Source organism: Erythranthe guttata, chromosome 11, assembly GCF_056151865.1.
Source record: "Erythranthe guttata isolate IM_541 chromosome 11, IM_541, whole genome shotgun sequence".
NCBI classification, from domain to species: Eukaryota; Viridiplantae; Streptophyta; class Magnoliopsida; order Lamiales; family Phrymaceae; genus Erythranthe; species Erythranthe guttata.
In genome coordinates this window covers 3,805,138-3,832,624 of record NC_142543.1, presented here as the reverse complement: position 1 = coordinate 3,832,624, position 27,487 = coordinate 3,805,138, and the positions used below count along the sequence as shown (strand labels likewise).

The 27,487-nt window shown below is 34.3% G+C and overlaps 6 protein-coding genes across 7 annotated transcripts; 5 read left to right on the top strand and 1 right to left on the bottom strand.

Annotated features, from left to right (window-relative positions):
* The first annotated feature begins 819 nt into the window (after nucleotides 1–819).
* On the top strand, nucleotides 820–5,136 carry LOC105970974 (serine/threonine protein phosphatase 2A 59 kDa regulatory subunit B' eta isoform). The gene is made up of 3 exons (XM_088825685.1): nucleotides 820–970; nucleotides 1,057–2,757; nucleotides 4,539–5,136. The coding sequence occupies exons 2-3, from the start codon at nucleotides 1,570–1,572 to the stop codon at nucleotides 4,842–4,844; spliced, it is 1,494 nt and encodes a 497-aa protein (XP_088681811.1). The 5' UTR covers nucleotides 820–970; nucleotides 1,057–1,569; the 3' UTR covers nucleotides 4,845–5,136.
* A 2,086-nt stretch (nucleotides 5,137–7,222) lies between these two features.
* On the top strand, nucleotides 7,223–9,864 carry LOC105971009 (putative carboxylesterase 16). Its single transcript, XM_012995854.2, has 2 exons — nucleotides 7,223–8,218; nucleotides 9,005–9,864. The coding sequence occupies exons 1-2, from the start codon at nucleotides 7,473–7,475 to the stop codon at nucleotides 9,540–9,542; spliced, it is 1,284 nt and encodes a 427-aa protein (XP_012851308.2). The 5' UTR covers nucleotides 7,223–7,472; the 3' UTR covers nucleotides 9,543–9,864.
* Nucleotides 9,865–10,598: 734 nt separating this feature from the next.
* Nucleotides 10,599–12,685, top strand: LOC105970975 (multidrug resistance protein). 2 transcript variants are annotated; one of them, XM_012995816.2, is made up of 6 exons: nucleotides 10,599–11,198; nucleotides 11,369–11,506; nucleotides 11,673–11,759; nucleotides 11,874–11,921; nucleotides 12,257–12,408; nucleotides 12,493–12,685. In XM_012995816.2, the coding sequence occupies exons 1-6, from the start codon at nucleotides 10,893–10,895 to the stop codon at nucleotides 12,503–12,505; spliced, it is 744 nt and encodes a 247-aa protein (XP_012851270.2). In that variant the 5' UTR covers nucleotides 10,599–10,892; the 3' UTR covers nucleotides 12,506–12,685. The 2 variants fall into 2 exon arrangements, 1 of the variants encoding a protein (XP_012851270.2); XR_016034459.1 differs by having other exon boundaries at nucleotides 10,717–11,198; nucleotides 11,673–11,787.
* Nucleotides 12,686–16,907: 4,222 nt separating this feature from the next.
* On the top strand, nucleotides 16,908–18,653 carry LOC148766806 (transcription factor MYB20-like). Its single transcript, XM_088825302.1, has 3 exons — nucleotides 16,908–17,129; nucleotides 17,219–17,348; nucleotides 18,145–18,653. The coding sequence occupies exons 1-3, from the start codon at nucleotides 16,997–16,999 to the stop codon at nucleotides 18,566–18,568; spliced, it is 687 nt and encodes a 228-aa protein (XP_088681428.1). The 5' UTR covers nucleotides 16,908–16,996; the 3' UTR covers nucleotides 18,569–18,653.
* Nucleotides 18,654–20,077: 1,424 nt separating this feature from the next.
* On the top strand, nucleotides 20,078–23,335 carry LOC105970998 (TPX2 (targeting protein for Xklp2) protein family). Its single transcript, XM_012995845.2, has 9 exons — nucleotides 20,078–20,432; nucleotides 20,987–21,430; nucleotides 21,514–21,822; nucleotides 21,930–21,988; nucleotides 22,089–22,172; nucleotides 22,357–22,459; nucleotides 22,559–22,636; nucleotides 22,734–22,841; nucleotides 22,951–23,335. Exons 1-9 carry the CDS (start codon nucleotides 20,361–20,363, stop codon nucleotides 23,158–23,160), a joined length of 1,467 nt encoding a protein of 488 aa, XP_012851299.2. The 5' UTR covers nucleotides 20,078–20,360; the 3' UTR covers nucleotides 23,161–23,335.
* A 122-nt stretch (nucleotides 23,336–23,457) lies between these two features.
* Nucleotides 23,458–26,251, bottom strand: LOC105970999 (two-component response regulator ARR11). The gene is made up of 5 exons (XM_012995846.2): nucleotides 25,907–26,251; nucleotides 25,122–25,277; nucleotides 24,626–25,018; nucleotides 24,289–24,365; nucleotides 23,458–24,190 (listed from the first exon to the last, which is right to left on the bottom strand). Exons 1-5 carry the CDS (start codon nucleotides 26,034–26,036, stop codon nucleotides 23,555–23,557), a joined length of 1,392 nt encoding a protein of 463 aa, XP_012851300.2. The 5' UTR covers nucleotides 26,037–26,251; the 3' UTR covers nucleotides 23,458–23,554.
* Between the last annotated feature and the right edge of the window lie 1,236 nt (nucleotides 26,252–27,487).

The window sequence follows — 27,487 nt, the reverse complement described above, 5'->3', positions numbered from 1 at the left end:
TAAAAAGTTTCGAGGACATTTCTGATAATAATGAAAAACTGAAAACGCGTTTCCAAACAAAATAAATCCAAATTTCATTTTAAATAAAAACTTCGAATTGCATACGCATAAAAAAAATCTTAAATCATATGTCTCATTTTCACTTCTAGTGGTGTTTTAATAATTTTGTAGATGTTAATTCCATATTAAAATAAATTTATATGCCCCAAATGTAATTTGTGGAATGATATTAAACATTATAATATTTTTTACAAATTATGAATGTACCCCTATATTTTTATTATTTATGCATTTTCCCCACTTTCCCCACTTTCCCGTATCCAATTATTTGGAAAACGGAATTTTCCTGCATCCGTTTCCTTATTTTCCCATATCCCTGCTACATAGCTTGTCGGTAATAAATAGCCCCTTTCACTTTAGGAAGAAAGTGAGAAGAGTTTGAAAATCGGGCAAAACATAGTCGATGTCTCCGAAAAAAAAGAAGAATTACCAATATTTATTTCTAACAAGTAGGAAAATAATGGAGACAATATGATTCAATCATAAACCTATTGCTCTGACAAGGATTGGTTATTAGTTATTACAATTATCAAGTTATCTACTATACAACAAACAATTTTTTTATTTCAAATTAAAATATATATAAAAATAAGAAAATAGTACGAAAAACAATATATATATATATATCAAGAAATACATAAAAAAAGAAGAGAAATTCCGCGTTCAAATATAGACCACCATGGCTGCTTTGACTTTGACCTGTCTGTACCAGCTAAGACTGACGATGTGGAAATTTTTTAATTTTTATTTTTATGCACTCTGAAAAATTCCAGGCTACAAAAAAATAATCGAAAAAGAAAGAAAATAGAAGAGAGAGAAAGAAGAGAGAGAAAGTTCAAGAACGACGAAAATCGTTGTTCCTCTCACATCTGATAATCAATCCCTTTGTAACTCTCAACTATTCTCTAGGGTAAGCTTTTTTTTATACCCATTTCTTTCTTGTTGCATAAATCTTCTTTGTTTCATCATCCTCTTCCTAATTTGTAATAATTGAAGTTGCCGCTGTCGCCGCCGCCGCCGCCGCCGCCGCCTGTTCATGACTGCGGTTCTTCAAGGCCGAACTGGGTTTTGATAAATACGGCGTCGTTTTGCCAGTTTAAGTCAAAAGATTCGAACTTTATGCTTTTAGTCTTGGTGAAAAGTGGGGGAGATTTTGACGAGGGAGGAATATGGGTTTATTTTTGTTGATTTGGAGTTGCTTTATATGCTAATTTTTCCTTGATGCAAAAGGGATTCTTTTTCTTCACTCTATTTTAACAGATTTAGGGGCAAAAAAGGAAAAAAAAAAAGAAAAAAAAACAATCTTGATTGGTCTTTCTGGAGAATTGAGTCCACATTTAGTGAATTGATGAGTCCAATCTTGGAAAAGATTGATTCTTTAGTATATTTATTTGTTTCTTAACCTTTTTTAGCATCTGAGTTTGAGGGTTTGTGTTTGGAGGAATAAATATTTGTGAAGATTTGGAGGCTGAAATTTGGGGGTGTAGTAGTAGTAGTAAAAATCGAAATATGTTGAAACAAATACTCGGTAAGATCAAGCATTCGAAATCCGGTGGAGACCCGAATCCCTCCTCGAGTTCTCTAGCCACCTCTAAGAGAAACGACGGGGCCCACTCGAGATTCAGCACTGTGGTCGATGATGCTGTTTCGGCTCCGTATTCCGGTTTAAGCATCGACTCGGAAGACAAGTATCTTCGCGAGAAGAACTCGACGTGGAACGGAAGCATAGTTTCTGCTTCGTACGATGCTTTACCGAGTTTTAAGGATGTCCCGATTTCCGAAAAGCAGCACTTGTTCATCAGGAAAGTGAAGATGTGCTGTGTGGTATTCGATTTCACGGACCCCACGAAGAACTTCAAAGAGAAAGACATCAAGAGGCAGACTTTATTGGAGCTAGTCGAGTACATAACTTCCGCGAACGGAAAATTTCCGGAAAATATGATGCAAGAAGTTGTTAAGATGGTGTCGGCGAATATCTTCAGAGAATTCATCCCTCAACCTAGAGAGAACAAGCTAATAAACGGGCTCGATTTGGAGGATGAAGAGCCTGCAATGGACCCCACGTGGCCCCACTTGCAAGCCGTGTATGAATTCTTGCTAAGGTTCGTCGCTTCGCCTGAAACCGACGCCAAAATCGCCAAACGGTACATCGACCACTCGTTTATTCTGAAATTGCTCGCTTTGTTCGATTCGGAAGATCCTAGAGAGAGGGAGTATTTGAAGACGATACTGCACCGTATATACGGGAAGTTCATGGTGCACAGGCCGTTCATAAGAAAAACGATCAATAATATATTCCATCAATTCATTTTTGAGACGGAGAAGCATAACGGAATCGCCGAGTTTCTTGAAGTGCTCGGGAGTATAATCAACGGGTATGCTCTGCCTTTGAAAGAAGAGCATAAGCTCTTTCTTGTTCGGATATTGATTCCTTTGCATAAGCCGAAGTGTTTGGCTACGTACCACCAGCAATTGTCGTACTGCATTACGCAGTATGTCGAGAAAGATTGCAAATTGGCCGATATTATTATTAGGGGACTGATTAAATATTGGCCGGTTACGAACAGTTCGAAGGAAGTTTTGTTTCTTAACGAGCTCGAGGAAGTTCTGGAAGCCACTCAGGGACCGGAGTTTCAACGGTGCATGGTGCCTTTGTTTCAGCAGATTTCTCGTAGCTTGAACAGTATGCATTTCCAGGTACTCAAAAGACGTTTTTACCCTTTTAAGTGCTTTTTATTTACTACTATGTCCTTGATAATGGACATTAATGTTCCCATGCATTGTGCATTTTGATTGATTCGCTAAAGTCGAAAAATGTTAAATATTGATAAACAATGTGAGCGTCGATCTTTTATAGGGTATTTGGGATAAAGAATGTGATTCCGATAATCATAATACTATTTTAATCTATGGGCAGTGTTATCGGTAAGATGAATGATAATTTTGTACTGTTTCTGGAAATGAGTTTGTGTTGTTAAGAAAAATCGTCGTCTCCTTTTATTATGGATTTTGTTTCGATTTCCGTGCATGGAGCATCGTGTAGTTGTCGTAGAATTAGTTTTGTTTGGGTGAGGAAGTAATAAATTTATATATTTTGCTTAGAATTGGCGTTTTCTATTATCGACCTACACGTGTCGAAAGTAATTTCTTGCACAAAAGCAACGATCACTCCAAATTTAATAGCTTTGATGTCGTGTAAATATCTGCCTCGTTACTTCGTGTTAATAGCCTTAATTTCGATAGATTTATTAAGCAACTTATTTCGATAGATAATTTAGATGTTGCAGTGTCTGCAGATAAACTTTGATTTTGATTTTTATTTTCCGAAATAATTTAAATGTCCTTATAAACTAAGATTTACATATAAAAATATTAAGGGCGCAAAGTTTTAATTCATTTTAAAAGTGCTTTTAGACTAGAAAAGCTGTTGCATAAATGCTAGCCTAAAACAATTTATTTGCAAACACTCAAAACTAGATTATGTGCTAAATAATCAAAGCTCGTAAACTTCTGTCAGAAGCTTCTGGAAAACATCACCTAACTATTGACAAGGCTTTGATCCGATTCTTATTAACTTTGGTCGTCTGAGTTGGGAAGTTGGAGAATATATAAATAGACTTGGTTAAAGAACCGAGGCTATATGTACGTAGGTTGACTTGAATTATCAACTTTCTTGTTGCTGTTTCTAATTTTGTGTTACTTACACGTGTCAAATTTGTTGTGTGGGCTATCTTTTTGAGTAATCGAGAACTAGCTTTCTTCTTTGATCAGCTAATTTCACAACGTTTTATAGGGTTTCACCTAGGGGTGAAAATTGGAATGGACTTTCCGAATTTCGCCAATTTTCCGATCCTAATAATTCCCATAATGGAACAAATATTTTTCATTATGATTTCCGATTTTTTTCAATTTAAGTTATTTGAACGGAATTGGAATGTAAATCATATTTCCATTTCCATTCCGATTTATGTTTTTCCGAAAATTATACTTATATATCATTTTCTTTTTTGTATTTTATATATACAAAAAATTTGGAAGTTCCAAATTCCGCAGATTCCGATCCGAAAATTTTGGATTTTGGAACAAGTTTTTTTCATTCCAATTTCTGAAATCCCGATTTCCAAATTTTCCGATTTCTTTTTTGGGAACCGAACTAGAATTAGTTTTTTCGCTTCCAAAAAAAAAATGTAATTTTTCCGAAAACGCTAATTCCGATACGATCCGTCTCGATTTACACCCCTAGTTTCAGCAAACACGTTTCAACTTTTAAATATTTGGCGATCGGTATTTATTACAAGATAATCATACAAGTCATTTTGGTTACTTTTTGCATTCTCAATTTCATATCCTATTCGATTTTTCTTTCCTAATTAGATTATGACATTTTATTTCGTTAATACGTGGGTTCAACTCTTGTTAAGTCACTTTTAGATTGTTTGAAATAATTGCGAATTTTATTTTATTTTGAATAAATACAGGTGGCGGAGAGGGCTTTATTCCTGTGGAACAACGAGCACATAGAGAATCTGATAAAGCAGAATCGAAAGGTAATCCTGCCAATAATTTTCCCAGCCATAGAGAGAAACGCGAAGCACTGGAACCAAGCGGTGCACAGTTTGAGCCTCAATGTACGCAAGATATTTTACGATCTTGACCCTGATCTATTCAAAGCCTGCCAGCTCAAATTTCAAGAAGACGAAGCAAAGGAAAACGAGATCAAACAGAGACGGGAAACCATCTGGAAACGTCTAGAAGAACTTGCTGCCAAAACAAGCAACAACTAAACGAAAAAAAAGTTATTTATTCGTTTCTTTAAGACATGCCAATGTTTTGCGTATGAGCAGTTTTTCGAGGATATATTTTTTATTTTATTTTATTTTATTTTAATTTGATTTATAGTGTGTGGGGTTTTATCTAAATAATAAGCTGACTGATTTTTTTTTATTCTATTTTATTTTTTTGACTTGTGGAGTGAAAATGTGAAATGTCTGTATAATGTATAAGTAGAAAACAGTTACATTACATAGCTACTGCTGCTGTCAAATATTAGTTTTTCTTGTGGAGTTTTGCTTTAAATTTGGCGCCTTATATATATTTTTTTTTTATTTTGCCGATTTTTTTGTTTTTTTTAAGGATTTCGATTTTGGTTAACGGGGTTTTGCTAGGGAGAGCTGAATAATATGTTATATTGTTGTGATGATTCCGATTCCGATAAAAAAAGGTTAATGGGATTTTGCTACGGAGAACTGAATATGAATATGTTATATTGTTGTGATGATTCCGATTCCGATAAAAAAAGTGGAAGAATGAATTTGCAAAGATTGGAATGAAGGGTTTTGTTCTAAAATCGGAATTTTTTTCATTGTAATCGGCGAAAATTTACAATTCTATTTTTTATGGGTAAATTACAACTACCTCCCTAATGTAAAATCTAATTACGAAAAAAAACCTTTTTTAAAAACAAAGTTTACATCCAGCCCCGTGCAGTTTGTAAATTTCTTACATCCCCTCCCTTACAAAAGGGTGTTAACGTAAGAAACCTACAATTTGCAAGGGGAATATAATTATGAAAAAAATAAGGGGGTTTTCGTAAACAGACCTTACCTCGGTCATTGTGATTTAAACTTTTTTTATTCACATGTATAAGTGCAACTTTTGAATTTTTTTAGCAAAGAAGAGAGGCAAAGAATTTTGGTCATGTGTGACATACAAGATTATAATAAAACATTAAAAGTTAGTAGAATTGGTGGATTGGATAGAAAATAGCAAGTAAACAACTTCAATTGAGACTTTTGGGAATTGTAAATTATATTTAAAGACTTATAGAAACTCCACTATAACATTATCATGATATTGTATCATGAGATAAAATTGATATCTAGTTATTGGCTATGATGATAAATACTCTCATTTTTAAATTAGTATTTGTTTTTTAAAAAAAATCTATAAAATTTTAATTCCCCGTTATATTTAAAAAAAAAATAAAAAAAAAATCAATTAGATATATTTCTAAATTATATATTTTACTGATTATGTTAAATTTTTTGATTGTTTATAATTGTTTAAGGGGTAAACAAAAGAGGTTATTTCGTAACTAACTGTAGCTCATAGTTCAGCTAGTGTTCGTAATTTTCCTAAAATATATAATGTTGCCAATATTTTGAAAATGCCTTTCACACAAAATAGTAATCATAAATGGGGATTGTAATACGAATCGGGCATATTACTAGGTTGCGGCGGGATTTTAGAAAAAATTCTCCACTTTCAATTTCTGAAAATGTGAGACTTTGAAACTCATTTCGATAATATTCGAAGAACAACAACAATCATCTGGTATTCATGTTACAATTTTGAAGTAAAAATAAGTGGTTCGATTTTTTGTTTTTCCGAAAAGTTATGTATTTCGTGTTGTTGAACACAAAACTTGTTCCAAAGTTTCGTGCTCAACAACACGAAAAAAATAATCATAGCTTCGTGCTATAGAGTACCAACCTTTTGATTTTTTTTTTATTTTATTTTTTTGTATTTTGATAGTTTCGTACATGAGAGCACGAAATCAATTCAAAAATCGGAATACATGATAGTTTCGTGCTTAGGAGTTCGAAGTTAGAAGGAGGGTTTCGTGCTCTAAAAAAGCATGAAACGTTCAAATTTTTTAATGTTTCGTGTCCTCGAGCACGAATCTTCCGAGTGTGCGTTTTGTTTTCGAACTCCTAACCCCTAAACCTTAATCTTAAACCTATATTTGTTAACTAAAACATAAATAAATTGATTGAAACGAACTAAGTTAGTAAAAGTTACCGCAAATCAAAAGTTGTACGCATCAGATTGAATGTTGTGGGGTTGGATGATTTTCAAATGTTTAAGAAAATTTTAAATTTTAAAACGATGGAAATCCAGTTGCTACGAGTAAAAGCCCCGCTGCAAATAGTATTTCCGATGTGTGCAGCTCTTTGTTTCGTGGAGTACTTTAAAACTTATCAATTTTCTAATTTGATTTTTTCTTGTTATCTAAATTTAAAATTATGAATTATTTGCCACCTCATAATCCCTGTAATGGCAGCCAAAAGTCCAGCTTGGCAACCTCTGTCACATATATATATATATATATAAATATATTGTATATATATATATATATATAAATATATTATATATATATATATTGTTAATATTTAATTTAGATTTCCATTCAAAGTCTTGAAAATTCTGTCTTTCCAGAAGCTCTCATCACGAATTGAAACTTGAATCGATCTCCTCTCTCTCTCTCTCTCTCTCTCTCTCTCTCTCTCTCTCTCTTCATCCATGTAAAAATTCAAAGCTTTGTAATTACACATTCACACGCACAGATATATATATACATATATATTCTTTGATATATGTAATATATATAAATATCTGCGTGTGGATCGATAATGCCGAGCGTAACAGTGAAATTATACAGCGTCTTGTCCAAATTCTTCCTCAAACGCAAGTTGCAGACCTTGATCGAATCCCCTACCCATAACCCATACGGAATCGTCTCTCGCCCCGATGAGACCATCGCCGCCGCTAATCCCAGCTTCTCCGACGACGGCGTCGCCACCAAGGACCTCCACATCGATCCCTTGACCTCCCTCTCGCTGCGAATTTTCCTCCCCGATTCCGCCATCGTTTCCCCCAAATCGATCCCGGATCTGAGGGTTAGGGTTCCCTCCAGCAGGAGTTTGAAGAAGGTTTCCGATAGCGGCGTTGTTTACGGCGGGTATTCGCCGGAGAAGAGCGGCCGTAATTGCCGTAAGCTTCCGATTATTCTGCAGTTTCACGGCGGAGGGTGGGTGACCGGCGGAAGCGACACCGTGGCGAACGATGTGTTCTGCAGGAGGCTGGCGAAATTGTGCGATGCGGTGGTGGTGGCGGTGGGGTATAGGTTGGCGCCGGAAAGTAGGTTTCCGGCTGCGTTTGACGATGGGGTTAAAGTATTGAATTGGTTGGCGAAGCAGGCGAATTTGGCGGAGTGCGATCGGTCATTTGGGAATCGGATGGTCGGAGGTGGAGGTCGAGGTGGAGGTGGTGTTATAGGCGGCGGAGGAGGAGGAGATGGCCGGAGGCGGCAGATTGTCGACGGGTTTGGGGCATCGATGTTTGAGCCATGGTTGGCTGCTCATGCAGATCCATCTAGGTATATTCCTTTTTTCATCTCTAAGCTAACTATGCTGCTTTTATCAAGCACCATGAAAAATGATCATGGAATTTCTGTATGCATATATATATACATATATATATATATATATGCTTTTTCTAGTGTTGCTATGGTAAATGTCGTTTCAGTTTTAATAATACTGTTCCGAATTTAAGTGTGATTTTGACCATTTCGGAGACTGAATTAGGCAAAACTCAAAACTACTAAATTTGTAGTTCTTTGAGTTAACTTTTTAACCTCTCTTGAATCACCAAAATTGGATGTCGTGTGAGAAATATATGCACGAATCAGTGAACATTGCGTACAATATTGCTGTTTTGAGTTATCTAAAATTCAAAATGTAACTCCATTCATGCATAACCTTGTCATTCGACATTCAATCTACGTGATTCAAGTTGGATTAGAAAGCTAGCTTAGAGGACTATAGTTTTCCGTGTTTGAATTTAGCCAAAATCAGTCTAGAAAAAGCGTCAAAATCACGTTCGAAGTCAAAATGGTATCAGTAAAGTTGAAACGACATTTCACATTTCAGTATTAGAAACCTAATGCGGTTCTTGTATATGTTATTGGCTTCATCGTTTTTATATCTATGTAATTGCTCGTCTATTCGTTTCGCCCCTCTTCACCCATCTTTGTTATATGCTCAAAGCCATCAAAATCTTGATTCTTGACCATCAATCTACTAAATTGAAATAAGAAATTTCCGGTACAATTTGTTACAATTTTTTTAAAAGAAGCTGATCTTGGCGAAAACCCTTAAAACAGGTGTGTTCTTCTCGGGGTAAGCTGCGGCGCAAATATAGCAAACTACGTCGCAAAATATTCCGTAAAAGCAGGGAAGCTTCTCGACCCTATAAGAGTGGTTGCACAAGTTCTCATGTACCCTTTCTTCATCGGAACCACTCCTACACCTTCCGAAGTCAAGCTCTGCAATTCCTACCTCTACGACAAATCAATGTCGCTTCTCGCATGGAAGCTTTTCTTACCCGGAGAAGACTTCAATTTGGATCATCCAGCTTGTAACCCTCTCAACTCGGGCAGAGAAGTGCCCTTAAAGTACACCCCGCCTACACTGACAATTGTGGCGGAGCACGATTGGATGAGGGACCGGGCGATTGCCTACTCGGAGGAGCTTCGTAAGGTTAACGTGGACGCCCCTGTTCTTGATTACAAAGACGCTATTCACGAGTTTGCCACTCTCGATGTTCTGCTCAAGACCCCACAAGCGCAGGCCTGCGCGGAAGACATTTGTATATGGATGAAGAAGTATATATCTCTTAGAGGGCACGAGTTTTCGTACTGAACGAATCGAACCCCGTTTCGCTTTCTATGAAGGAGAGGATTGAGAAGTTAGTGGAGAGAGACACAGCTCTTGTTGTATAGATTTCGAGGTAGTTTGTTTATTCCTTTTTCTCCCCCCCTCTATATGCAATTCTTTCATGTATATTTTTTTTGTAGTTGGTTCGAGTTTGAAGGTAATTAGTGATGAGGGATCATTTTCTTTTCTTCTTTACAATCCATTCATTTTTTTAATGAATAAATGTGTGTTTGATTTTTTGTAAGAATGATAACCTGTAGTAAAATTGAGATGGATCCTGTCGATTCATTTGCATATGTTTGCTACATTTTAAGATGTATACAAATACAGATTTCAAGAATATGTGGTAGCTTCTTCTTGAAACTACTCTTCAAGTACTACTTTTCTTAGAAATTCTGAAGGGAACCAAAATGCCGATTATAATTTTTCTTTTTCTTTTTTTTTAATTACGGTCACCCATTGAGGTATGATCAAATTACGAAAAAATCAGTTACGATTGGGTAATTACAACTATCCATCAACTATGGATTTTCTTCTATGGCCCTCTTTGTGGTGTTAAATTTAGTGGAATCTTCTAGATTATGTGGAATATTCTTCAATTTATACCTGTTTTACCACATTTGAGCTCCACGTTTTGAAACAAGGTGATCATAAGATGTGTCTCTTGGCTTGTAAAAATATCACATTGTGGTAGATCATAAAATGTAGTTTAGCACAAAATAATTACAAATTAGAGAACATATCATGCAATCTAGAAGATTATGTTGAATTTGACACTGTAAGGGTGAACATGTAAGAAGATCCATAGTTGAAATGAGTGGTTGTTATTAACTAAAAATGAGGAACTGTTTTCCGTAATTTAAATTTTGTCTCTCTTAGCTTGTAAACATTAGATAGTGGTGCATCAGAAACTGTAATTTTACTCAAAACGAGTTACAAATTAGAGAACATTCAACGCAATCTAGAAAATCCTTAATCGAAGAGAGTGTTCTAATCACCCAAACTTTTGTAACTTAACATTATTTCAAGATTGATGGCAATTTAAAACTTAAAAACAACCCTCAATTTCCAATGGTTGATCATTATCCAAAATTCCAATTAATTATAGCCAGAAGAAAACCCACAAACAAATAAAAACGAAGAAAAGGAAAGGAGAGTAGTGAAAATGAAAATTTGTGGATAAGGCTTTATCCCCGGCACCCGTAGACACAATAGCAAACGCAATCACGAATCTTGAAAATAAAAATTGGAACTTTACACAACACCATACTACTCTCTCTCTCTCTCTCTCGTTCTCTCTGTGCAGAGATTAATTGGTTGAGCTTATTGGTAGTTATGGAGGTGGGGATGTCTTTGAATCAACTGGTGAGACTGCCCTTATCGTCAAAAAATGGGGGAAGAAGAACACACGATGATTATTCTCTCATCAGACACTCTCTCTTCTCCACTAAGACAGCATCAACAGCAGCTGCCCGGAAATCAATATTCGGGCAGAATCAAGGCAAGTCTGTTCTTGTAGTTGAAGCAAAGGGCAAGAAAGGAATGGCAGAAAGACAGTACCAGAGGAAAGCCCCTCCCCCCCTCCCCAAACTCGATGATGACGGCAACCCCAAATTCGTTATCTTCATTCGTATGGCTAACGTACGCTCTCTCTCTCTCTCTCTCTCTCTCTCTCTCTCTCTCTCTCTCTCTCTCTCTCTCTCTCTCACACACACACACACACACACACACACACACACGCACAGCACAGTGTTGTTTTTACTGGGGTTTTGAAAAAGTTTGGTTCTTGATTGGTTGATTGGTGATTTCAGGTATACCTATGGTACCCACTGAACATAGTGACAGGTGGCACAACGGCGAAAATCATGCTTGCTGCAAAGGACAACTTTCTCGGCAAGTATATTTACAAAGACACTCTAGCTAGGAATCTTGCATCTGTTATATACAGAGTGAGTTTTCTTTAATTTCCCTACTTGATTTTTATTTATTTTATTTATAATTATGTTGCAGATTATCGAAACTTAGGGTTCGAATTTTAGATCTATTTGTGGCTGTGAATTGAAATTTGAAAGCAATTAAGTATACTTAATTTCGCAATCTTGTAAACGAAAACAGGACGAAAAGGAGATACAGAAGATGGCCGTGAAAACGTTTCGTGTACTGCGGTCCGCTACGGAGTTCCGATACGGCTACAAGATTGTCGTAATGTTTTCTAAATCTCTAATCGGCAGTGGGTTTTGGGTTTTCGAATTCTTGATAATGCTCGTTTTGATTTTTTCGTGTTGTAGTAATATTTTTTCGGCTGCTAAAATGCAGGAAAACAACAATGTAAGGGCTGCTCTAGCTGCAAATGATGTTATCGAGGTATTAATCTTCACTTATCGACCTTTTTCGTATTTACTTCTTTGCTCGTTTATCATCAATTTCAAGTTTCAAGATTCGATTTTTACTCTATCTTCTTGAAATCCGATATGGAGAGAGAGAGCTAACGATTGACCCTATTATTGTTATGTGTGCCCTTTCGGATTTGTTCGTAGTTAACTTTTTACATGTATGAATTCTCCGATTTTTTTTTTTTTTTTTTAAATTTACCGTTGCTTTTATGACTTATACAGTTCAAATGAGAATACGATCGAAAAATGATGATTCCATGCTAATTGCTAACGTATCGAGTTTTATTCCCGTGCAAAAATCTTCAGCTTCCGACACAGGATAAGCTGAAAACAGTTGTCGATAAAGTGAAGGACTTCTTCGGAGATGCCAAAGAATCTTTTGGGAAGATGACATTCTTGAACGCCGAACCAGAATCTTCAGACGAAGACTCCAAACAAGATTCCAACGAAAAATCCACGTGAGTAACCACACAATTCTTAATAGTCGTTTCTTGTCTTTTAAAGCTCGCTACTAAACATAAAACGGAAAAAATGGTGACTAGGGTGAAAAGCTGAAGCTGAAGAAAGAAATAAGCTGGACAAGGATAAAGAATTTTACGAGCCGAGGACAATATAATTTACAACCTGTCAAGAAAATCGCGTTTTTCAGTTTTGTACACTAAACATTTGTTCATAGTTTCTTACCATCATCAACAACGATTTCGTTTTTATTGCATCCTTTTCCTATTTTTTTCATCGTATCGTAGCTCAATTGTCTCGTTGAAACTTTCGTATATGTCGCCCGAATCTTTGAAAATTATATCATATTAAATATCAGTGTACTAATCATGAGTGATAAAATTAAATAATATAGAAGCGGTCGATATCATTTTTCAAAAAAAAAATCTTACGACGTGTTCTGAAATGAAAGCTTCGATTTCGTGGACATTATTCATAATTGTAATTTAATTAGGGCAAATTACCGCCACCCCCTTGAGTTATGCTCAAATTACAAAAAAACCCCTCATGTTTGGGTAATTACAGCCAACCCCATCAATTATGTATTATCTTACGAAAATACCCCTCCAAAGGTAAATTTAGGATGTTTAATCGTTAAAACCGAATCGAAATTTCGGTACGCCAACATTTCATACCGTTTACCGAATTGAATATACGATTTGGTTCGGTAAATAACCGAATTACATAAATTTTATGTAAAAATATTTAAAAGGAGGGGTGGTTGTAATTACCCAAACAAGATGGGTTTTTTCATAATTTAGCCATACTTCAGGTATTGGCCGTAATTCGCCCATTAAATTATGACTTTTTGAATAGTCAACCTCAAAATTATGCAGGTCAACTACTAGTGTCGGCATGTTTGGCCTAAACAAATGTTTAAGCTAATCATGCCATGATTATTATGTTAATTGTTAATACGAAACTTGTTCCTTTCAAAGTACTATGATTAGTTTTGCCTTAACATTAAACATTATTGTATTAAATACACATAACTATCTCATTGTATATATAATAGGACCACTAGTTTTTCTACACACTCCCAAGTGTGTGTTATAATAAATATATAAATTCAAATTTCAACTATAAATATTCAAAACAAGTATATCAAGATTTGGTTCATGTAACATTTTGGGAGATGAATAAATCGTTGCCCTCCATGAATGAAACTGTACTTTATTGTTATTAATTATTATTAGGGCAATTTACAGCAAACCCCTGAAATAAGGTTAAATTACGAAAAATCCCTCTTGTTTGCGTAATTACAGCCACCCAGCTCATCAACTATGTATTGTCTTATGAAAAAACCCTTCTAGTTGGAAAATTTAGAGGCGTTCATTCGGTAAAATCATATCGAAATTTCGGTACGTCAAATCCGTTTTACGTACGATACGGTAAAAAACTGAATTATCGAAATTTTATTAAAAATATTTATAATTTTGTTTTTTTATTTTTAATTAATTTTAGTTTAAATAAATAAATAACTGAATATCGAACCGAATTGCCGGTTCAGTAATCGGCATGTATCGAATTTTCGTTCGATTCAATTGGTTTACCAACCAGATGAAGACCCCTATGTAAATTTGACAACGTAAGGATGAATGTGTAAGGAAATAAGCAGTTGAAGAAGGTGGGTGTAATTACGCAAACAAGAGGGATGTTTTTTTGTAAATTGACCTTACTTTAGGAGTTCACCGTAATTTACCCTTATTATTTATTTATTCATTGTTCTTTAATGCAGAATTTTAATTGGAGTAAAGAACAATATAATGTCGGTGTAATAAAACTAGCTATGTCAACGACAAGGACTCACGTCGATTATCTCTTTTTTTTGTTTTAATTATTATTTCATAATAATTTAAATGATTAGAGACAAATTTGAACTAGTTTATGAAGACTTGAACCTTCTAGCATCACATAATATGATTTTTTTTATTATTTTTTTATTTTTTTACTTTTTTTAATCATTTTTTGGGTTCTTTGTTATGGAAAAATATAGGATAAGTAACATGCATTTTTTTTTAAATTGGGTGTAGTTACTATTAACCGCAAATTTTTCCTTCTGCAAAATATATAAATACAAGACAAAAAGATATAGGAAACAAATAAATTTATTATCAAACGAAAGCGGATTACAATTTCCGTGAATTTCCTTGGTTCTTGTCTCCTATTCTAATTTTGATTCAAGGGCTTAAAAGCTTGTTCTTGAATCGAACGAATGATTTCCTATCACGAACACCTCGAATTCAAATATGTTATGAATTCGAGGTGGCGGCTCGAGACGTGAGCTTGAGAGCTCGATATGTGTCTGTGTGAGTCTCTCTTTTACATGCACTGAAAGCCCTATTTTTATAGCTACGAGCTAGGTTTTCTTGACTTATAACATGGGCCGATGGACTTGGATACTTGCCATTTGATTTATTGGGCTAGATTTGTGCCCAATTAGATAATCTTTAAAATAAGAATTTATTACTTATTGAAGGATTAATCCATTTGTAAAGCCTAAATATGTTATGGACTAAGAATTGAGACCCAATTAATAACCGATTTATTTAGCCATTAATTGGTGATTTTTTTTAGAAATTCCGGTGTCAACAAAAACCCCCCACTTCAAGAATCGGCGAAGAACATGCGTAATACTTGAGAGGCGAGACTTGAAGTATTCGGTGAAAAACATACCAAATACTTGTAAAAGGCGAGACTTCGATTTTATTTATTTATTTTTTCTTTCTTTGTTGGCTCCACAACCCGTTTCCTCCATTTTTGGGGTGTACATAGAATTGCTATCACTTTTGGGGACTTCAATGAAAAGTCCACTTCTGTTATTGGAGGGTTGAAATGTAATATTGTATTTCTGAATTTGAGGCAAACTTGACATTTCTTTCTTTTCCACCCATGGATCCAATTGCAATTTAAGACTTGATTGGAGAATTTGATTTTTTTTTTTTTTAATTGTTTTTTTATTTACTAATTGTGTATATACTATTTATAATTTGAAGAAATATGTAAATTTTCTTTGAGCTTGGGTTGAAGAGAATATGCAACACGTTATAATTATTGACTTATTGAAAATTCTCTTTTAGCCTTGACCGAATATTAAATAAATTTTATTATCACCCAAAGATTAGATCTAATTATATACCGACTTCCTCGGGTATGGATAAATTACACGCTATGCAGCACAGACACAGAAATACTGACTCGGTGAAATGGAGAAACAGATATGGGAAAACCCTATGTTCCGAAAAATTGGATATAGGAAGGTGGTGGAAACCTGCAAATATTGAAACTATAGGGATATATTCATAAATTCTAAAAAATATTACAAACATTAACATATATGATTATCGTCTAACAAATTATCTATCGGAGATAAAACAACTGCATTACTATAAAATTAATGTCTATAAAATATCAAAAAGGTCACTAGAAGTAAAAAAGAAAAAGAAAAGAAATAAAATTTAAGATTTTTTTTTATTTTTTTGGGTAACGAGTTTCTATTTTTTTTCATTATTACCATAAACGTCCCCGAAACTTCTTAGATATCTACAGAAATGGTCCTGACTTGTTTCAGACAAATGTCATGAAGTTTCGGTTCCCAAAATGTGTCCGAAACGCGGAAACGCTCGTGTAAACAAGATTCAGTGCATCTTTGATTACATGTATCTAGATATAACCTAAAGGATTTAGTAAATATATGTGAGGGTAAAAATATAATATATTGAATTTGACTTGAATTTTTAATCCATATCATACATGAAAGGGGTAAGTATCAAAAGGGAACGAATATCTTTCATATTATTTAATATTTACGAAAAAATCCCCAAAACTTTTATTTGTTTCCAAACTCAATTATGACTTTCTTGATCATAAATAAATTCTAGGGTAAATTACAACCACCTCCCTGAGGTATGGTCAATTTACGAAAAAAAAATACCCTTCTTGTTTGGATAATTACATTTACCCCTCAACTATGATTTTTTTTTTACATCTCCACCCTTATGTTGTCAAATTCAACATAATCATCTAGATTTCGTGGAATGTGCTCTAGTTTGTACTCGTTTTGTGAATTTGTGTAAAAATACAGTTTCTAATGCACCACAATCAGATATATACAAAGCCAAAAAACACATATTATGATCATTTTGCTTCAAAATGTGGAGTTCGAATGGGATAAAACGTGTACAAAAGTGATAATATTCTATATAATTTAAAAAATTCCACTAAATTTGAAACCTCAAGGGTGGACGTGTAAGAAAATTTATAGTTGAGGGGGTGATTGTAATTACCCAAACAGGAGGGGGTTTCGTAATTTGACCATAACTTAGGGGTTGGTTGTATTTTATATAAGTTTCTATATAAAAAAACATCAATTTGATGTGGGATTAGCTGGAAAAGAATCTTGGTTTCCAATATAAAACGCTAGCAACCCTTTTTTTTCGGCATGCAATCGATTCGTTCGTCGAAAAAAAAAAGAACTGCATTGTGCCTTGTTTGGCTGCAACAAATTAGTTTTTTTTTTGCAGCGAAATCAAGAATCAAGATTCGATAATGGGAAGACAACCTTGCTGCGAAAAAGTCGGGATCAAACGGGGCCCGTGGACCATCGAAGAAGATTCCAAGCTCAATCATTTCATCCTCAACAATGGTATACAATGCTGGAGGCTTGTTCCTAAACTTGCAGGTGAGTTATTCGAAATTCGACCTTTTCTTTTTCTTTTTAATAAATAAATGATAAATAATTAATTTTGATGATGATGTCATAAATTATAGGTTTAATGAGATGTGGGAAGAGTTGTAGATTAAGGTGGATAAATTACCTAAGACCAGATCTTAAAAGAGGTGGTTTTACAGAAGCAGAGGAAGACATGATCATTCAACTTCATTCAAGACTAGGTAACAGGTAATAAATATTTTTTCGGAGTTTTATCGATTTAATTCGAGCTCAACCTAAATTCGATCCCACGTGGTTGATCGACAAATAATACTATTAAGGGTAAATTACGAGAAACCCATGAGGTAAGCACACCTCATGTTTGAGTAATTACAAAAGTTCCTTTGAGGTATGCTGCCGTATTACAAATTCTCTCCAACGGTGTTACTTTTAACAGAATCTTTTTGATTTTTTTGGAAAATTCCTCTGAAAATGCCCTTTTTGCCCTTTAACATGTGATAAGTATAAACATATTAATTACTTAGGGGTAAATTGTAATATATTTAAAAAAATATAGCTATTTTTATCTTTAAAACTAAATATATATAACACAAACTATGTAAATAAATAATTAAATACATCTTTGTAACATTAAAAGTTTTTATTTGTTTTGTAATTTCTTGTTTCCATTATGAAATATTTTATAATTTTTATTCTATAAAAATCAATTTTATGTTACAAATATTTCATTATTATTAAATAAATTTTTAATAACTCGAACAAGTTTCCCGCATTATTCTCCGGCAACATACCTCTGGAGGTTTTTATAATATCGCATATATGAGGTGATTTTCGCAATTAGACATTATACATTTTATTTGAGTTTAAACGATCAAACACTGGTCATAAGGGTGTTTTCATAATTACGCAAATATGATGAAGACTTTCGTAATTACTAATTAGGCCTTACCTCAGAAGTTTCTCGTAATTTGCCACAGTATTAAAACTTCTATATGTTAATAATATTGGAAAATATTTGTGGCAGGTGGTCTAAGATAGCAGCACAATTACCAGGCAGAACAGACAATGAAATCAAGAATCATTGGAACACCAAAATCAGAAAGAAACTGCGAAGCATGGGATTAGATCCCATCACACACAACCCCATAAATTCAGCTTCAGAAAGTGATCAGAAAAAGATTGAGTTTCAAGAAACTAGTGTTTGTATTGATGAGTCTAAATTATTATTAGATTCTCAGTTAAAACAAACTACTTCACAAGAAACATTAATTTCTAATCCAGGTGATCTGGATAAAGATCTGGATTATATAATCAAGAATCTGGATTTTGGATCTCCGTTTATGTTTCCAAACATGGAACAATCAATGGATCATCCTATGCAGATTAATTGGATGGATAATCCCTTTTTATGGGATAGCTTCAGCAATTTCGGAGACAATTTTCCGTAACTTATTTTATTGTTATTTAAGGAATCGTAAGTTTTATACTATGCTGCATCGAGTGAAATACATCAGGTATATCGTTACTATTCATAAGCACGCAAATGCACACACACCCACATTGGTGTGTGTTAAAAATCCATTCGGTGTAAACTTTACTCGGTGTAGTATAGAAATAATCGGAATTGTAGAATGTAAATTGTTTTATTCATGTTAATTTGAACTTCATTAACTTATTTTAGATATTTTCTTTTGAGTTACCAATTTGTGCTATTTAACAGAGATTTTTTTTTCTTCTGAGATTTGGTTTTCATCGAATGTAATTTATTTTCGTGGTAAATATATCGAATATTTTCGTTTCGAAAAAAGTCTACACCGTGCATTCTTTTGATTTTTGTCATATTTTATTAATTTTAATGTTTCGAAAATGTTATTTTCTTTGTATTTTTAATCTCCCATTTATTATTTTCATTTTTATCTACATCACCCCACTTTTTACTATATTGCTTTTGTTTATTAGTTTATATTTTTCTATTTGTTATTCTCTTTCGCCAATTGACCGCCCCTATTCGATCACCCATGATCATATCCGGCAATTCTTCGTCCACTCATGACTAGATCCGACCCACAACTAAGTTCGTGAAGGTTCGCTCAAATCTAGCTACAAATAACCAACTCAGCGGTGGTTTGAGAAGTTTTGACCGAAAACCGGGTTCCTTGACTGTTTCCGGCTCCTGAGTTTTACCCAGTTGAACCGAATTTTGGTCATTTGTCACTTTTAATTTTTCCAGATTTTAGAGGTCATACTGGACCACTTCATCGTCAGGTCACGGTCAAACCGGTCCGACTTGCCAGTTTGGTCCGATTCTAACAACATTGGTTTTAGCATTGCGGACAAGTTTCATGTCCGAAACTCGAGGACATCTTAAGGGTCATTTTGCATTTTTTTAAATATTAGAAGCAAATTTTAAAATATGTTCGTTACTTCCCTAATTATTTACATGATGTAACAAATAATTACAAACTGATAGTTGGTAGTACAAATTATTTTGAATAAGTTTGTATGAAAATATATAAAAAGAATTTATAAATAAATAAAAACTTATATATACTTATATAGCATATTTATAAATATACCCTATACTTGAAATATTTATTACACATTTTCTCCAATTTCCCGTATCACTATTTCTGTGTCTTTGCTACATAGATTAAAAGTAAAAAAGAAAATCAAAAGGAAAATGGCTTTTTCCAGACAGTATATAATACCCTTCTCTTAATATTTTTTTTAAGCAAAAAACAATTAATTATTTTATCTACAAATTTATATTCATCAAATATGGTGTAATTGTTCTAGTTCCATGGCCCATTAGCCGTTACACTTGTCTATACTTCAATAAATTAATAGGCGTTTAATAAATAATAATATGTTTTCCTCCAATTAAAATTAAATTTAAGTATCACCAAAAATTAAAAAAATTAAAAAAAAAAAAACAAAAAAACTAGCCGTTGGTTCTAGTGCCAGTGCGATTCAGGGAACAAAACCCAAGTTCCTCTCTCTCTCTCTCTCTCTCTCTCTAGCACAAACAAAATTCAATCGCGAAAACTTTTCTGTTTTTCCCCATCATTTTGAGTTTGATTTCACCACTCGTTCACCTTGAAATCAGATTTACACTCAAATTTGATTCGAAAAACAAAGAGAGATTTAAGTGTGTGAAGAAGAACAACAAAAATCGGCTGATAATTGAAGAAAAAAATCAGTGGGTTTTGTTTAATTTGATCGTTATCGCTGAAAGGATTCATGGGGGAATCTTCGCCGTGCCTTGTTCGTTCATTTTCTCAGCCTTCTCCCACTTCCAGTGAAGAAAAAAAGGTTTTTATTTATTTACTAATTTAAATTTTTTTTTTTAATTTGGGTTAAATGATCTATTAGGGTTTCCTATGTTTCCTGAAAATCTTTATTTTTTGTAGAAGGATATGAAATTTGATGTTTTAGTTAATTGAAATGGGTATAATGTGATTTCATGTTTCTTCATATGCAGTGGGTTGCTTGAAATTTTACTTTTACTAGTTTCAAATTCTCCGTGCTTGGTGTAATTTGAAAACCTAATTCTGAAATTGGGATTCAGGAAATGTGACATTGGATTTCCGATTCGATTTTTATCCGAAGCGGATTAAGAATCCTTAATCTTAGTTGAGCTCAATGTTAATTTTTTTTCCAAATCAGTGAGAATTGTGTACCAGATTTCAATTGTGAAGTTGAATATACTTTGGGAATTGATTTCATAAGATAAATCTCGGGTTGTTTTCAGAAATCGAAAAGGCATGATAACATACGTTGGGAAGCTTATATGTGCAATCAATAGATCATTGAACAGTCGTAATAAAAATGCAATTTCTTGATTAAGCTACAAATATTCTTTGCAGGGGAATAATCCTCTACAACGGGCACTAACAACATCGATATCGTTCGGTAGATTCATGTCCGAATCGTTGGACTGGGAAAAATGGTCATCTTTTACTCAAAATCGACACTTGGAAGAAGTCGAGAGGTACTCTAAGCCCGGTTCTGTCGCTGAAAAGAAAGCTTATTTCGAAGCCCATTTCAAAAGGAGAAGAGCTGCTGCTTTGCTCGAGCAGCAAATTGCCGAAGCTAACCACTTATCCGAAACGAATTCGGAAAATAAAGTCGAAGATAATATCAATGTGGTTACTGAAAAGAATATAAAGGAAGAAGAAGAAATTCAGAACAACGACCCTGTTTTTCCCGTTGCTCAAAGTGGTTCTTGTGATGAAAATCCAGTTGAACTAACTAACCATCTTGAAAATAACGAATTTGTCGATGATATTGTGTCGAAGAAAGTGGATACGGTGCGTGTATTAATAAGATGGAAAGTAAATTTAGTTACTTACAAACTGATTTTGTTTTTGTTTTGTTCATGTTGTGTTTCAAGGATGATTCTGCTACGGAAAAATCGGCTTCGTCGAGTATGAAGAAGATTCCTTCTGTTAAACCGATAATAATGCCTGTTCAACTCAAGAATAGTGAGAAGACTCCACACAGCATAAGCAATATGAAAGACTCGAGCAACAAAAGGAGATCGTATACAACATCCCTTCACATGTCTATCAATTTTGCTTCGTGTTCTGGCGAAACCCGAAAAGTCGAATCTCCAATAATGCCGAAAATTGCTAACGCCACACTCGTAAGGGGTCCTGCCAAGAAATACAAAAATAACTTGCTTCCCCAAACTTCGACTAGGGTGCGTTGTACTTTTTGTCCCTTTTTTTCTCATTTACTTCCCTTCGGTGTTTTTATTCTCCTTGAGAAGATATACAATGAGAAAGCTGTATTTAATCGTAAGTGCAGGCATCTGTAAATGGGATATTGAAGCCTCATTCGGCTTTACCTCCAACAGAAAACAAAAGGTCTCGTCTTCGCAGACTTTTGGAAAATAGATATAAATATATATTTTATTTTATTTTAAATCTAGGATCTAATGTATTTGATTGGTTAATTTATATACAGGACCATAATAGCAGACGGTAATTCAATTTCACGAAGCAGAACAGTGGATGCGAAAGTGCAATCTCCATGTACAAAATCGACAAAGTAAGCATTTTCGGCTGGTTGTTTTTACGTTACTTTCTGTAAAACGTATTGGAATTGGTCTCGATTGTTGATTTATATGATTAAATATATTATTTAATCAAGTTCGAATGTGCATAAATAAACCTATCAAGAATCGTAAAAACTGATACGAGAACCTTAATTGTTTTTTCAAACTGTGTTTCAGCTACTTGAAATCTTCAAGTACATTTGGTAGCAAACCACGGTTACCAAGCGCGTCTTCTTCTTTCACACTCAAGAGTGAAGAAAGAGCAGAAAAACGAAGAGAGGCAAGTCAAATTTCGTCGCAATTAAAATACACTAAATAAATACTCTCGATTTTCTTTCGTCACTTCTCATGGTTATTAATTTATTTTATCCTACTTCAGTTTTTTCAGAAGCTTGAGCAGAAATTGAAACCGAAGGATACGGAGAAACAACAGCAACTGCTACATGCAAAATCACAGGTTTCCGATTACTATAATCTTAATATAAATTTAGTATACACAGTAACAAACAACATAAGATAAGATATCACAATGTTATCATTTTCTCGTTTTGCAGGTCAGAAGAAGTTATTCTAACGGTCTTCGTAATTCAATTGCGTCGAAAGCAACAAAAGACTCCGAGGCTCCTACTAAAGTAGAACCACCAAGTAACTTGACGAAAAAGGTATTGTACTTTTCGCTTATTTCGATAAGCTATATATATATACACACACACACACACACACACACACACACACATACGACTGTCGATATTTATAGTTAAAGTTGTGCAGATACCAACCGTGAGACCTAAAGTCGAAGAGAGAGCTGCTTTAAAAGTTCAAGATAATGATACAAGACCCCGTTGGAATCTCTCGGTGAAGCCGTTACAAGGAACAAAGGATTTTACATTGAAAAATAGTCGGCCGCCAAATTATTCTGCTAAATTTTCTTCGAAGAAAAGTTCGAACGAAAATTCTTCCCCAAATATCCCGCAGCTTTAGCTTTACGAGGGGAAAAAAAAAAAAGAATCGTAATCACCGTCGATATTATAACTAAAATTCTTTTAGTTGTTTGTTTGTTCCTAAGAATCGAAGTCACCGTCGATATATATGTATTATACACATCAGGAAAGTTTTGATTCTCCTTTAAAGCATTGAAAACATATTTTTACGGAAACTATTTTCATCGATGCACACGGTTGAGTGTAAATTCGAGAGATATTCGAGGCAATTCTATTATTAAAAATAAGAGACTCATTTTTCATGCAAAGTTGCTCAAAATAAAACCAGAAAATATAATCAAGAAGTAATCAAAGTATTGTTGTACATTTAGAGGCAAAACAGAATATTCCTTGCAATCAATTAATCAATATATTCTACATACTAATAACAACTACTACTGAGCAGTACTAAGTGAAGGTGCATATAACTGAGCAGTACTAAATGAAGGTGCATATGCACCTTCATTTAATTGACCTTGATATTCGCTCGGATACTGCGGATAAGGAAACTGCGACGAAGATTCACCGATAAGGTCATCTGGTCCGATAAAACCAAAAGATTCCAAATTAACAAAAGCGGGACTCGGTGTATTACAAAAACCTCCGTGAGAAGAAGAACTTGAAGCGTAACCATTGAAACCCTCTTCCCAAATTCCACAAGACGATCGGAGACTATCGTACATCGGTTTATTGGGAAAATAATCGACTTGCGTATTTTTACGAGTCACCGTAGCAAGTGGAAGATGATTCTCAAACCGATTATGAAAATACGGATTAGGTGGCGGTGGTTGATTGAATTGAAACGGAGGTGCTGATTGAGTATTCCAAGCTTGTTGTCGTAGTTGTAGTTCCGGTTTAGGTTTAACTTCCGAACCAAACGCTCGATTGTAATTGATTGGCGAGATTGTAGTGTTACTACTTATTGGAGGATGATGATTCATCGCGTCTCCTCTGTTTTTGCTGCCGGGCCCACTAGATGCCGTTTTTAGCTCGTTTTCTTTCTCCAACCTGCTCAAGTATAGTCTATACTTCTGAAAAAAAAAATCATCCAAAAAAAAACGTCTTAAAATACGTAACTTTGCTAAATGAAGCTTCTTAAAAAAAGTATGACGAATATTTATTTATTCACCTGCAAATGGCTAGCAACATTTTCTCTCGTTAGCCACGGCACTTCCATAAAGTCGAGTATTCTCTTCGGTCCAACTTCTGTTTAAAAAAAATAATAACAAATAAATCAATACGACGACCATGGATTACTGCAACAATATAGGAAATTACTAAAATACCCTTGCCATTAGTGGTTTCTCGACTAGTTGTCTTTCGATTAAGTACGAATGATAAATGACAACATTGGGAAATGTGCAATTAATGCTTCGAAATTCTGAAGCGACAAATATTTTAGAACAATAAAAACTCTACAAAGAGACGACAAATAATTATATGGGAAGAAGGGATGATGAACTTACTATCGATTCCGAAATGATCAACGGCTTCAATAAACTTCTGATGAAGATCAACTGACCAAACTACCCTTGCTTTCTTCGTAGACGATTGAGGATCTCTTTCCTGGCTGCTGCTGTTGTTGTTGTTGTTATTGTTAACGAGATCTTTCCTTTTATCACCGGATAAAATATCGTCCGACTGAATTTGATCAACCGACTGAATTTGATCAACCGACTGAATTTGGTCAACGCTTTGTTGTTGACCTTCGATATCTCTCATTTCACGTAATCTTTTTCTGTACACGTGTTGCCATATGTATCGAAGCACCTTCGTTTTTAACGGCTTGACAAAATAATCGCATGCCCCGTTTTCGATGGCTTTCTTCGCTGTGCTCGTCTCTCCGTCCGCTGACATCACTGCGTGATGTAATAATAATAAGGATTACTATTATACATTTATTAAAAAGAAATGACATAATTATATGAATATGCATACGAGTGAAGAGAAAAAACGACTCACTTATTACGGGGAGATCCATTTTCAGACGAACGTGTTCTAGAAACTTCAAACCGTCCACGTCATCGAAGATGCTGACGTCACTGATTACAATGTCGAATCCGTTTTTTTGTTTTTGAAGCAGATTCAGTGCTTCTTGACTCGAATTACACGTCGCCACTGAAAAATCGTAAACGACAACTATTACACACATATGAATTACCGTGATTAAACCCCCTCCATAATAACAAAAAATAAAAATTAAAAAATTAAAAAATAAAAAATTAGCGGAGTCATCGATTCGTTCGACTAGCTAGGGTTGACGAACTCCAGTCGACTCTCGAATTTCATTTACGCTCTATAATATTCGATATTATCGTCAATTCATTTAGCACATCCAATCATGGATATAAATTCACAAAAATGAAACTACACATGATCAAATTACGGAACATAATTTCGAAAAGTTCGATTTATTTTATATTTTTAATTGAATGTAACAGGTATTCATTTACTTCATACTTTATGCTAAAAAATCTAAAATAACAAAAAAAAAAAAAAAATTAGCGGGGTCATCCATTCGTTCGACTAGCTAGGGTTGACGGACTTCAGTCGACTCTCGAATTTTCTTTTACGCTCTATAGAAATAAATTCGCAAAAAAATGAAATTAGCGTATGCGAAAAAATGTAAAACAAAAATCGGGAGCGCTGCCCTCGAACCCCGTTTGAATCTTGGTTCCGCCACTACAGCCAATCCATATATATAATAAACCATTCAAGAAAAGATTATATTAATCAAAAAAAAAAACCTTGATAGTTACACTTCCGAAGCATATGCTCGAGATTGTTCAAGCATGCAGGATCACCATCGATGCCGAGAACCCGAAGGACCGGTGAGAAAGAACCGGGCCCCTTCGAAGTGAACCGGTTCGGATCCATTCAAGAAGACGAATAGAGTAGTGAGCAAGAATGGAACTGCAGTTGCATATGAAAAATGAGTTTGTGCAACAAGTGTTATATATTTTAGAGAGAGAAAGTAGAGAGATAAACTAGAGAGAGAGAGAAACTAGAGAGAGAGAGAGAGAGAGAGAGAGAGAGAGAGAGAGAGTTAGTTAGTTATGAAAAAGTGAGAGAGGAGTAAGAATCCAATACTCGACGGACGCCGTGTATGTAGCTTAGCTTCTTTTTGTTTTGTGTTTTTCTGTTATTTATTTAATTAGTTAATTAATTATAAAATCTCAATTTCTTCTCACATCAGAATTTATAATACCAGCACGTGTTTATTAAGCGAAGAATTAATTTTGTTTTGGTTTTATAAACAATTAGTATTTTATTTATTTTCAAATACCCCAACCTCCCCGCCAAACAAGGGTACCGAGAAACAAGAAGCCAAAGTGGATTGGATTGCAAATAAATAATAAATATATGTTACGGTCAGAGGTTGTAAGTTGGAACGAAAATTCGATTTTGAAACAATTTTTTTTTTTATTTCGATTATTTTTAAATAATTCCAAAAAAATGTGATTTTTTCCGGAAAATACACCTATAAATAATATATATTATTATTTATAAATAATTCAAAATAAAGACTTTCATATGCAATTTGTCACGTAATTTTTTTAGTTTCTTTTACGTTTGTTATCTATTGTGCAAAGAGTCATAGTTTCAACTTTCAACTACAAGTCACAAAAATCACAACAGTAGTTTCAGGAAATGTCTGCTAAATTTTAAAATTTTATTATTTACGTGATTTCCGAAATTTTTGGGCCTTTTGGAATTAGAATGAGTTTTTAAATTTCAAAAATTTAGGAATTGAAACTGGAATTGATTTTGTACTTTCGAAAACTTTTGAAAATTTTCTAAAAAGGCTAATGTCGATCCGTTCATCCGACTTTTCACTCCTAGTTACGCTTTACTTTTGGAAAAAACAGCGAGACCCTCTCATTTGGCAAATTCATGTAAAAAAGAACTCTCTCATTTTGCCAATTTGAGAAAACCTCCTTCATTTTTCTAATTTCAGAGAACCCTCTAAAGTTAGACATGTTCGAGATTCCTTCGAATTGACTAACACGGAAAATCCTACAAAATTTCAGTTGACAGTAATGCATGTGCAGAGGAAATAAAGACGTGTTTCAATAAATATGACAACATACATCAAGCCCATAACTTCAAATTTTTATTCTATCAACAACAATAAGAGCTCGAACAATAATGATCTAGCAGATCATGAGTCAAGATAACTACGCTGTCTTATTTACTAAGTTTTTGTCTAAAATCACTGTGGAAAAACATGTTACAGCTATTCACCTTCGTAGATTATACGAGTTCGTTCCCTTGTAAACAAAATAGGGAGTTAACGTGAGGAGGAGAACCATGTAAGTCAGTACCCA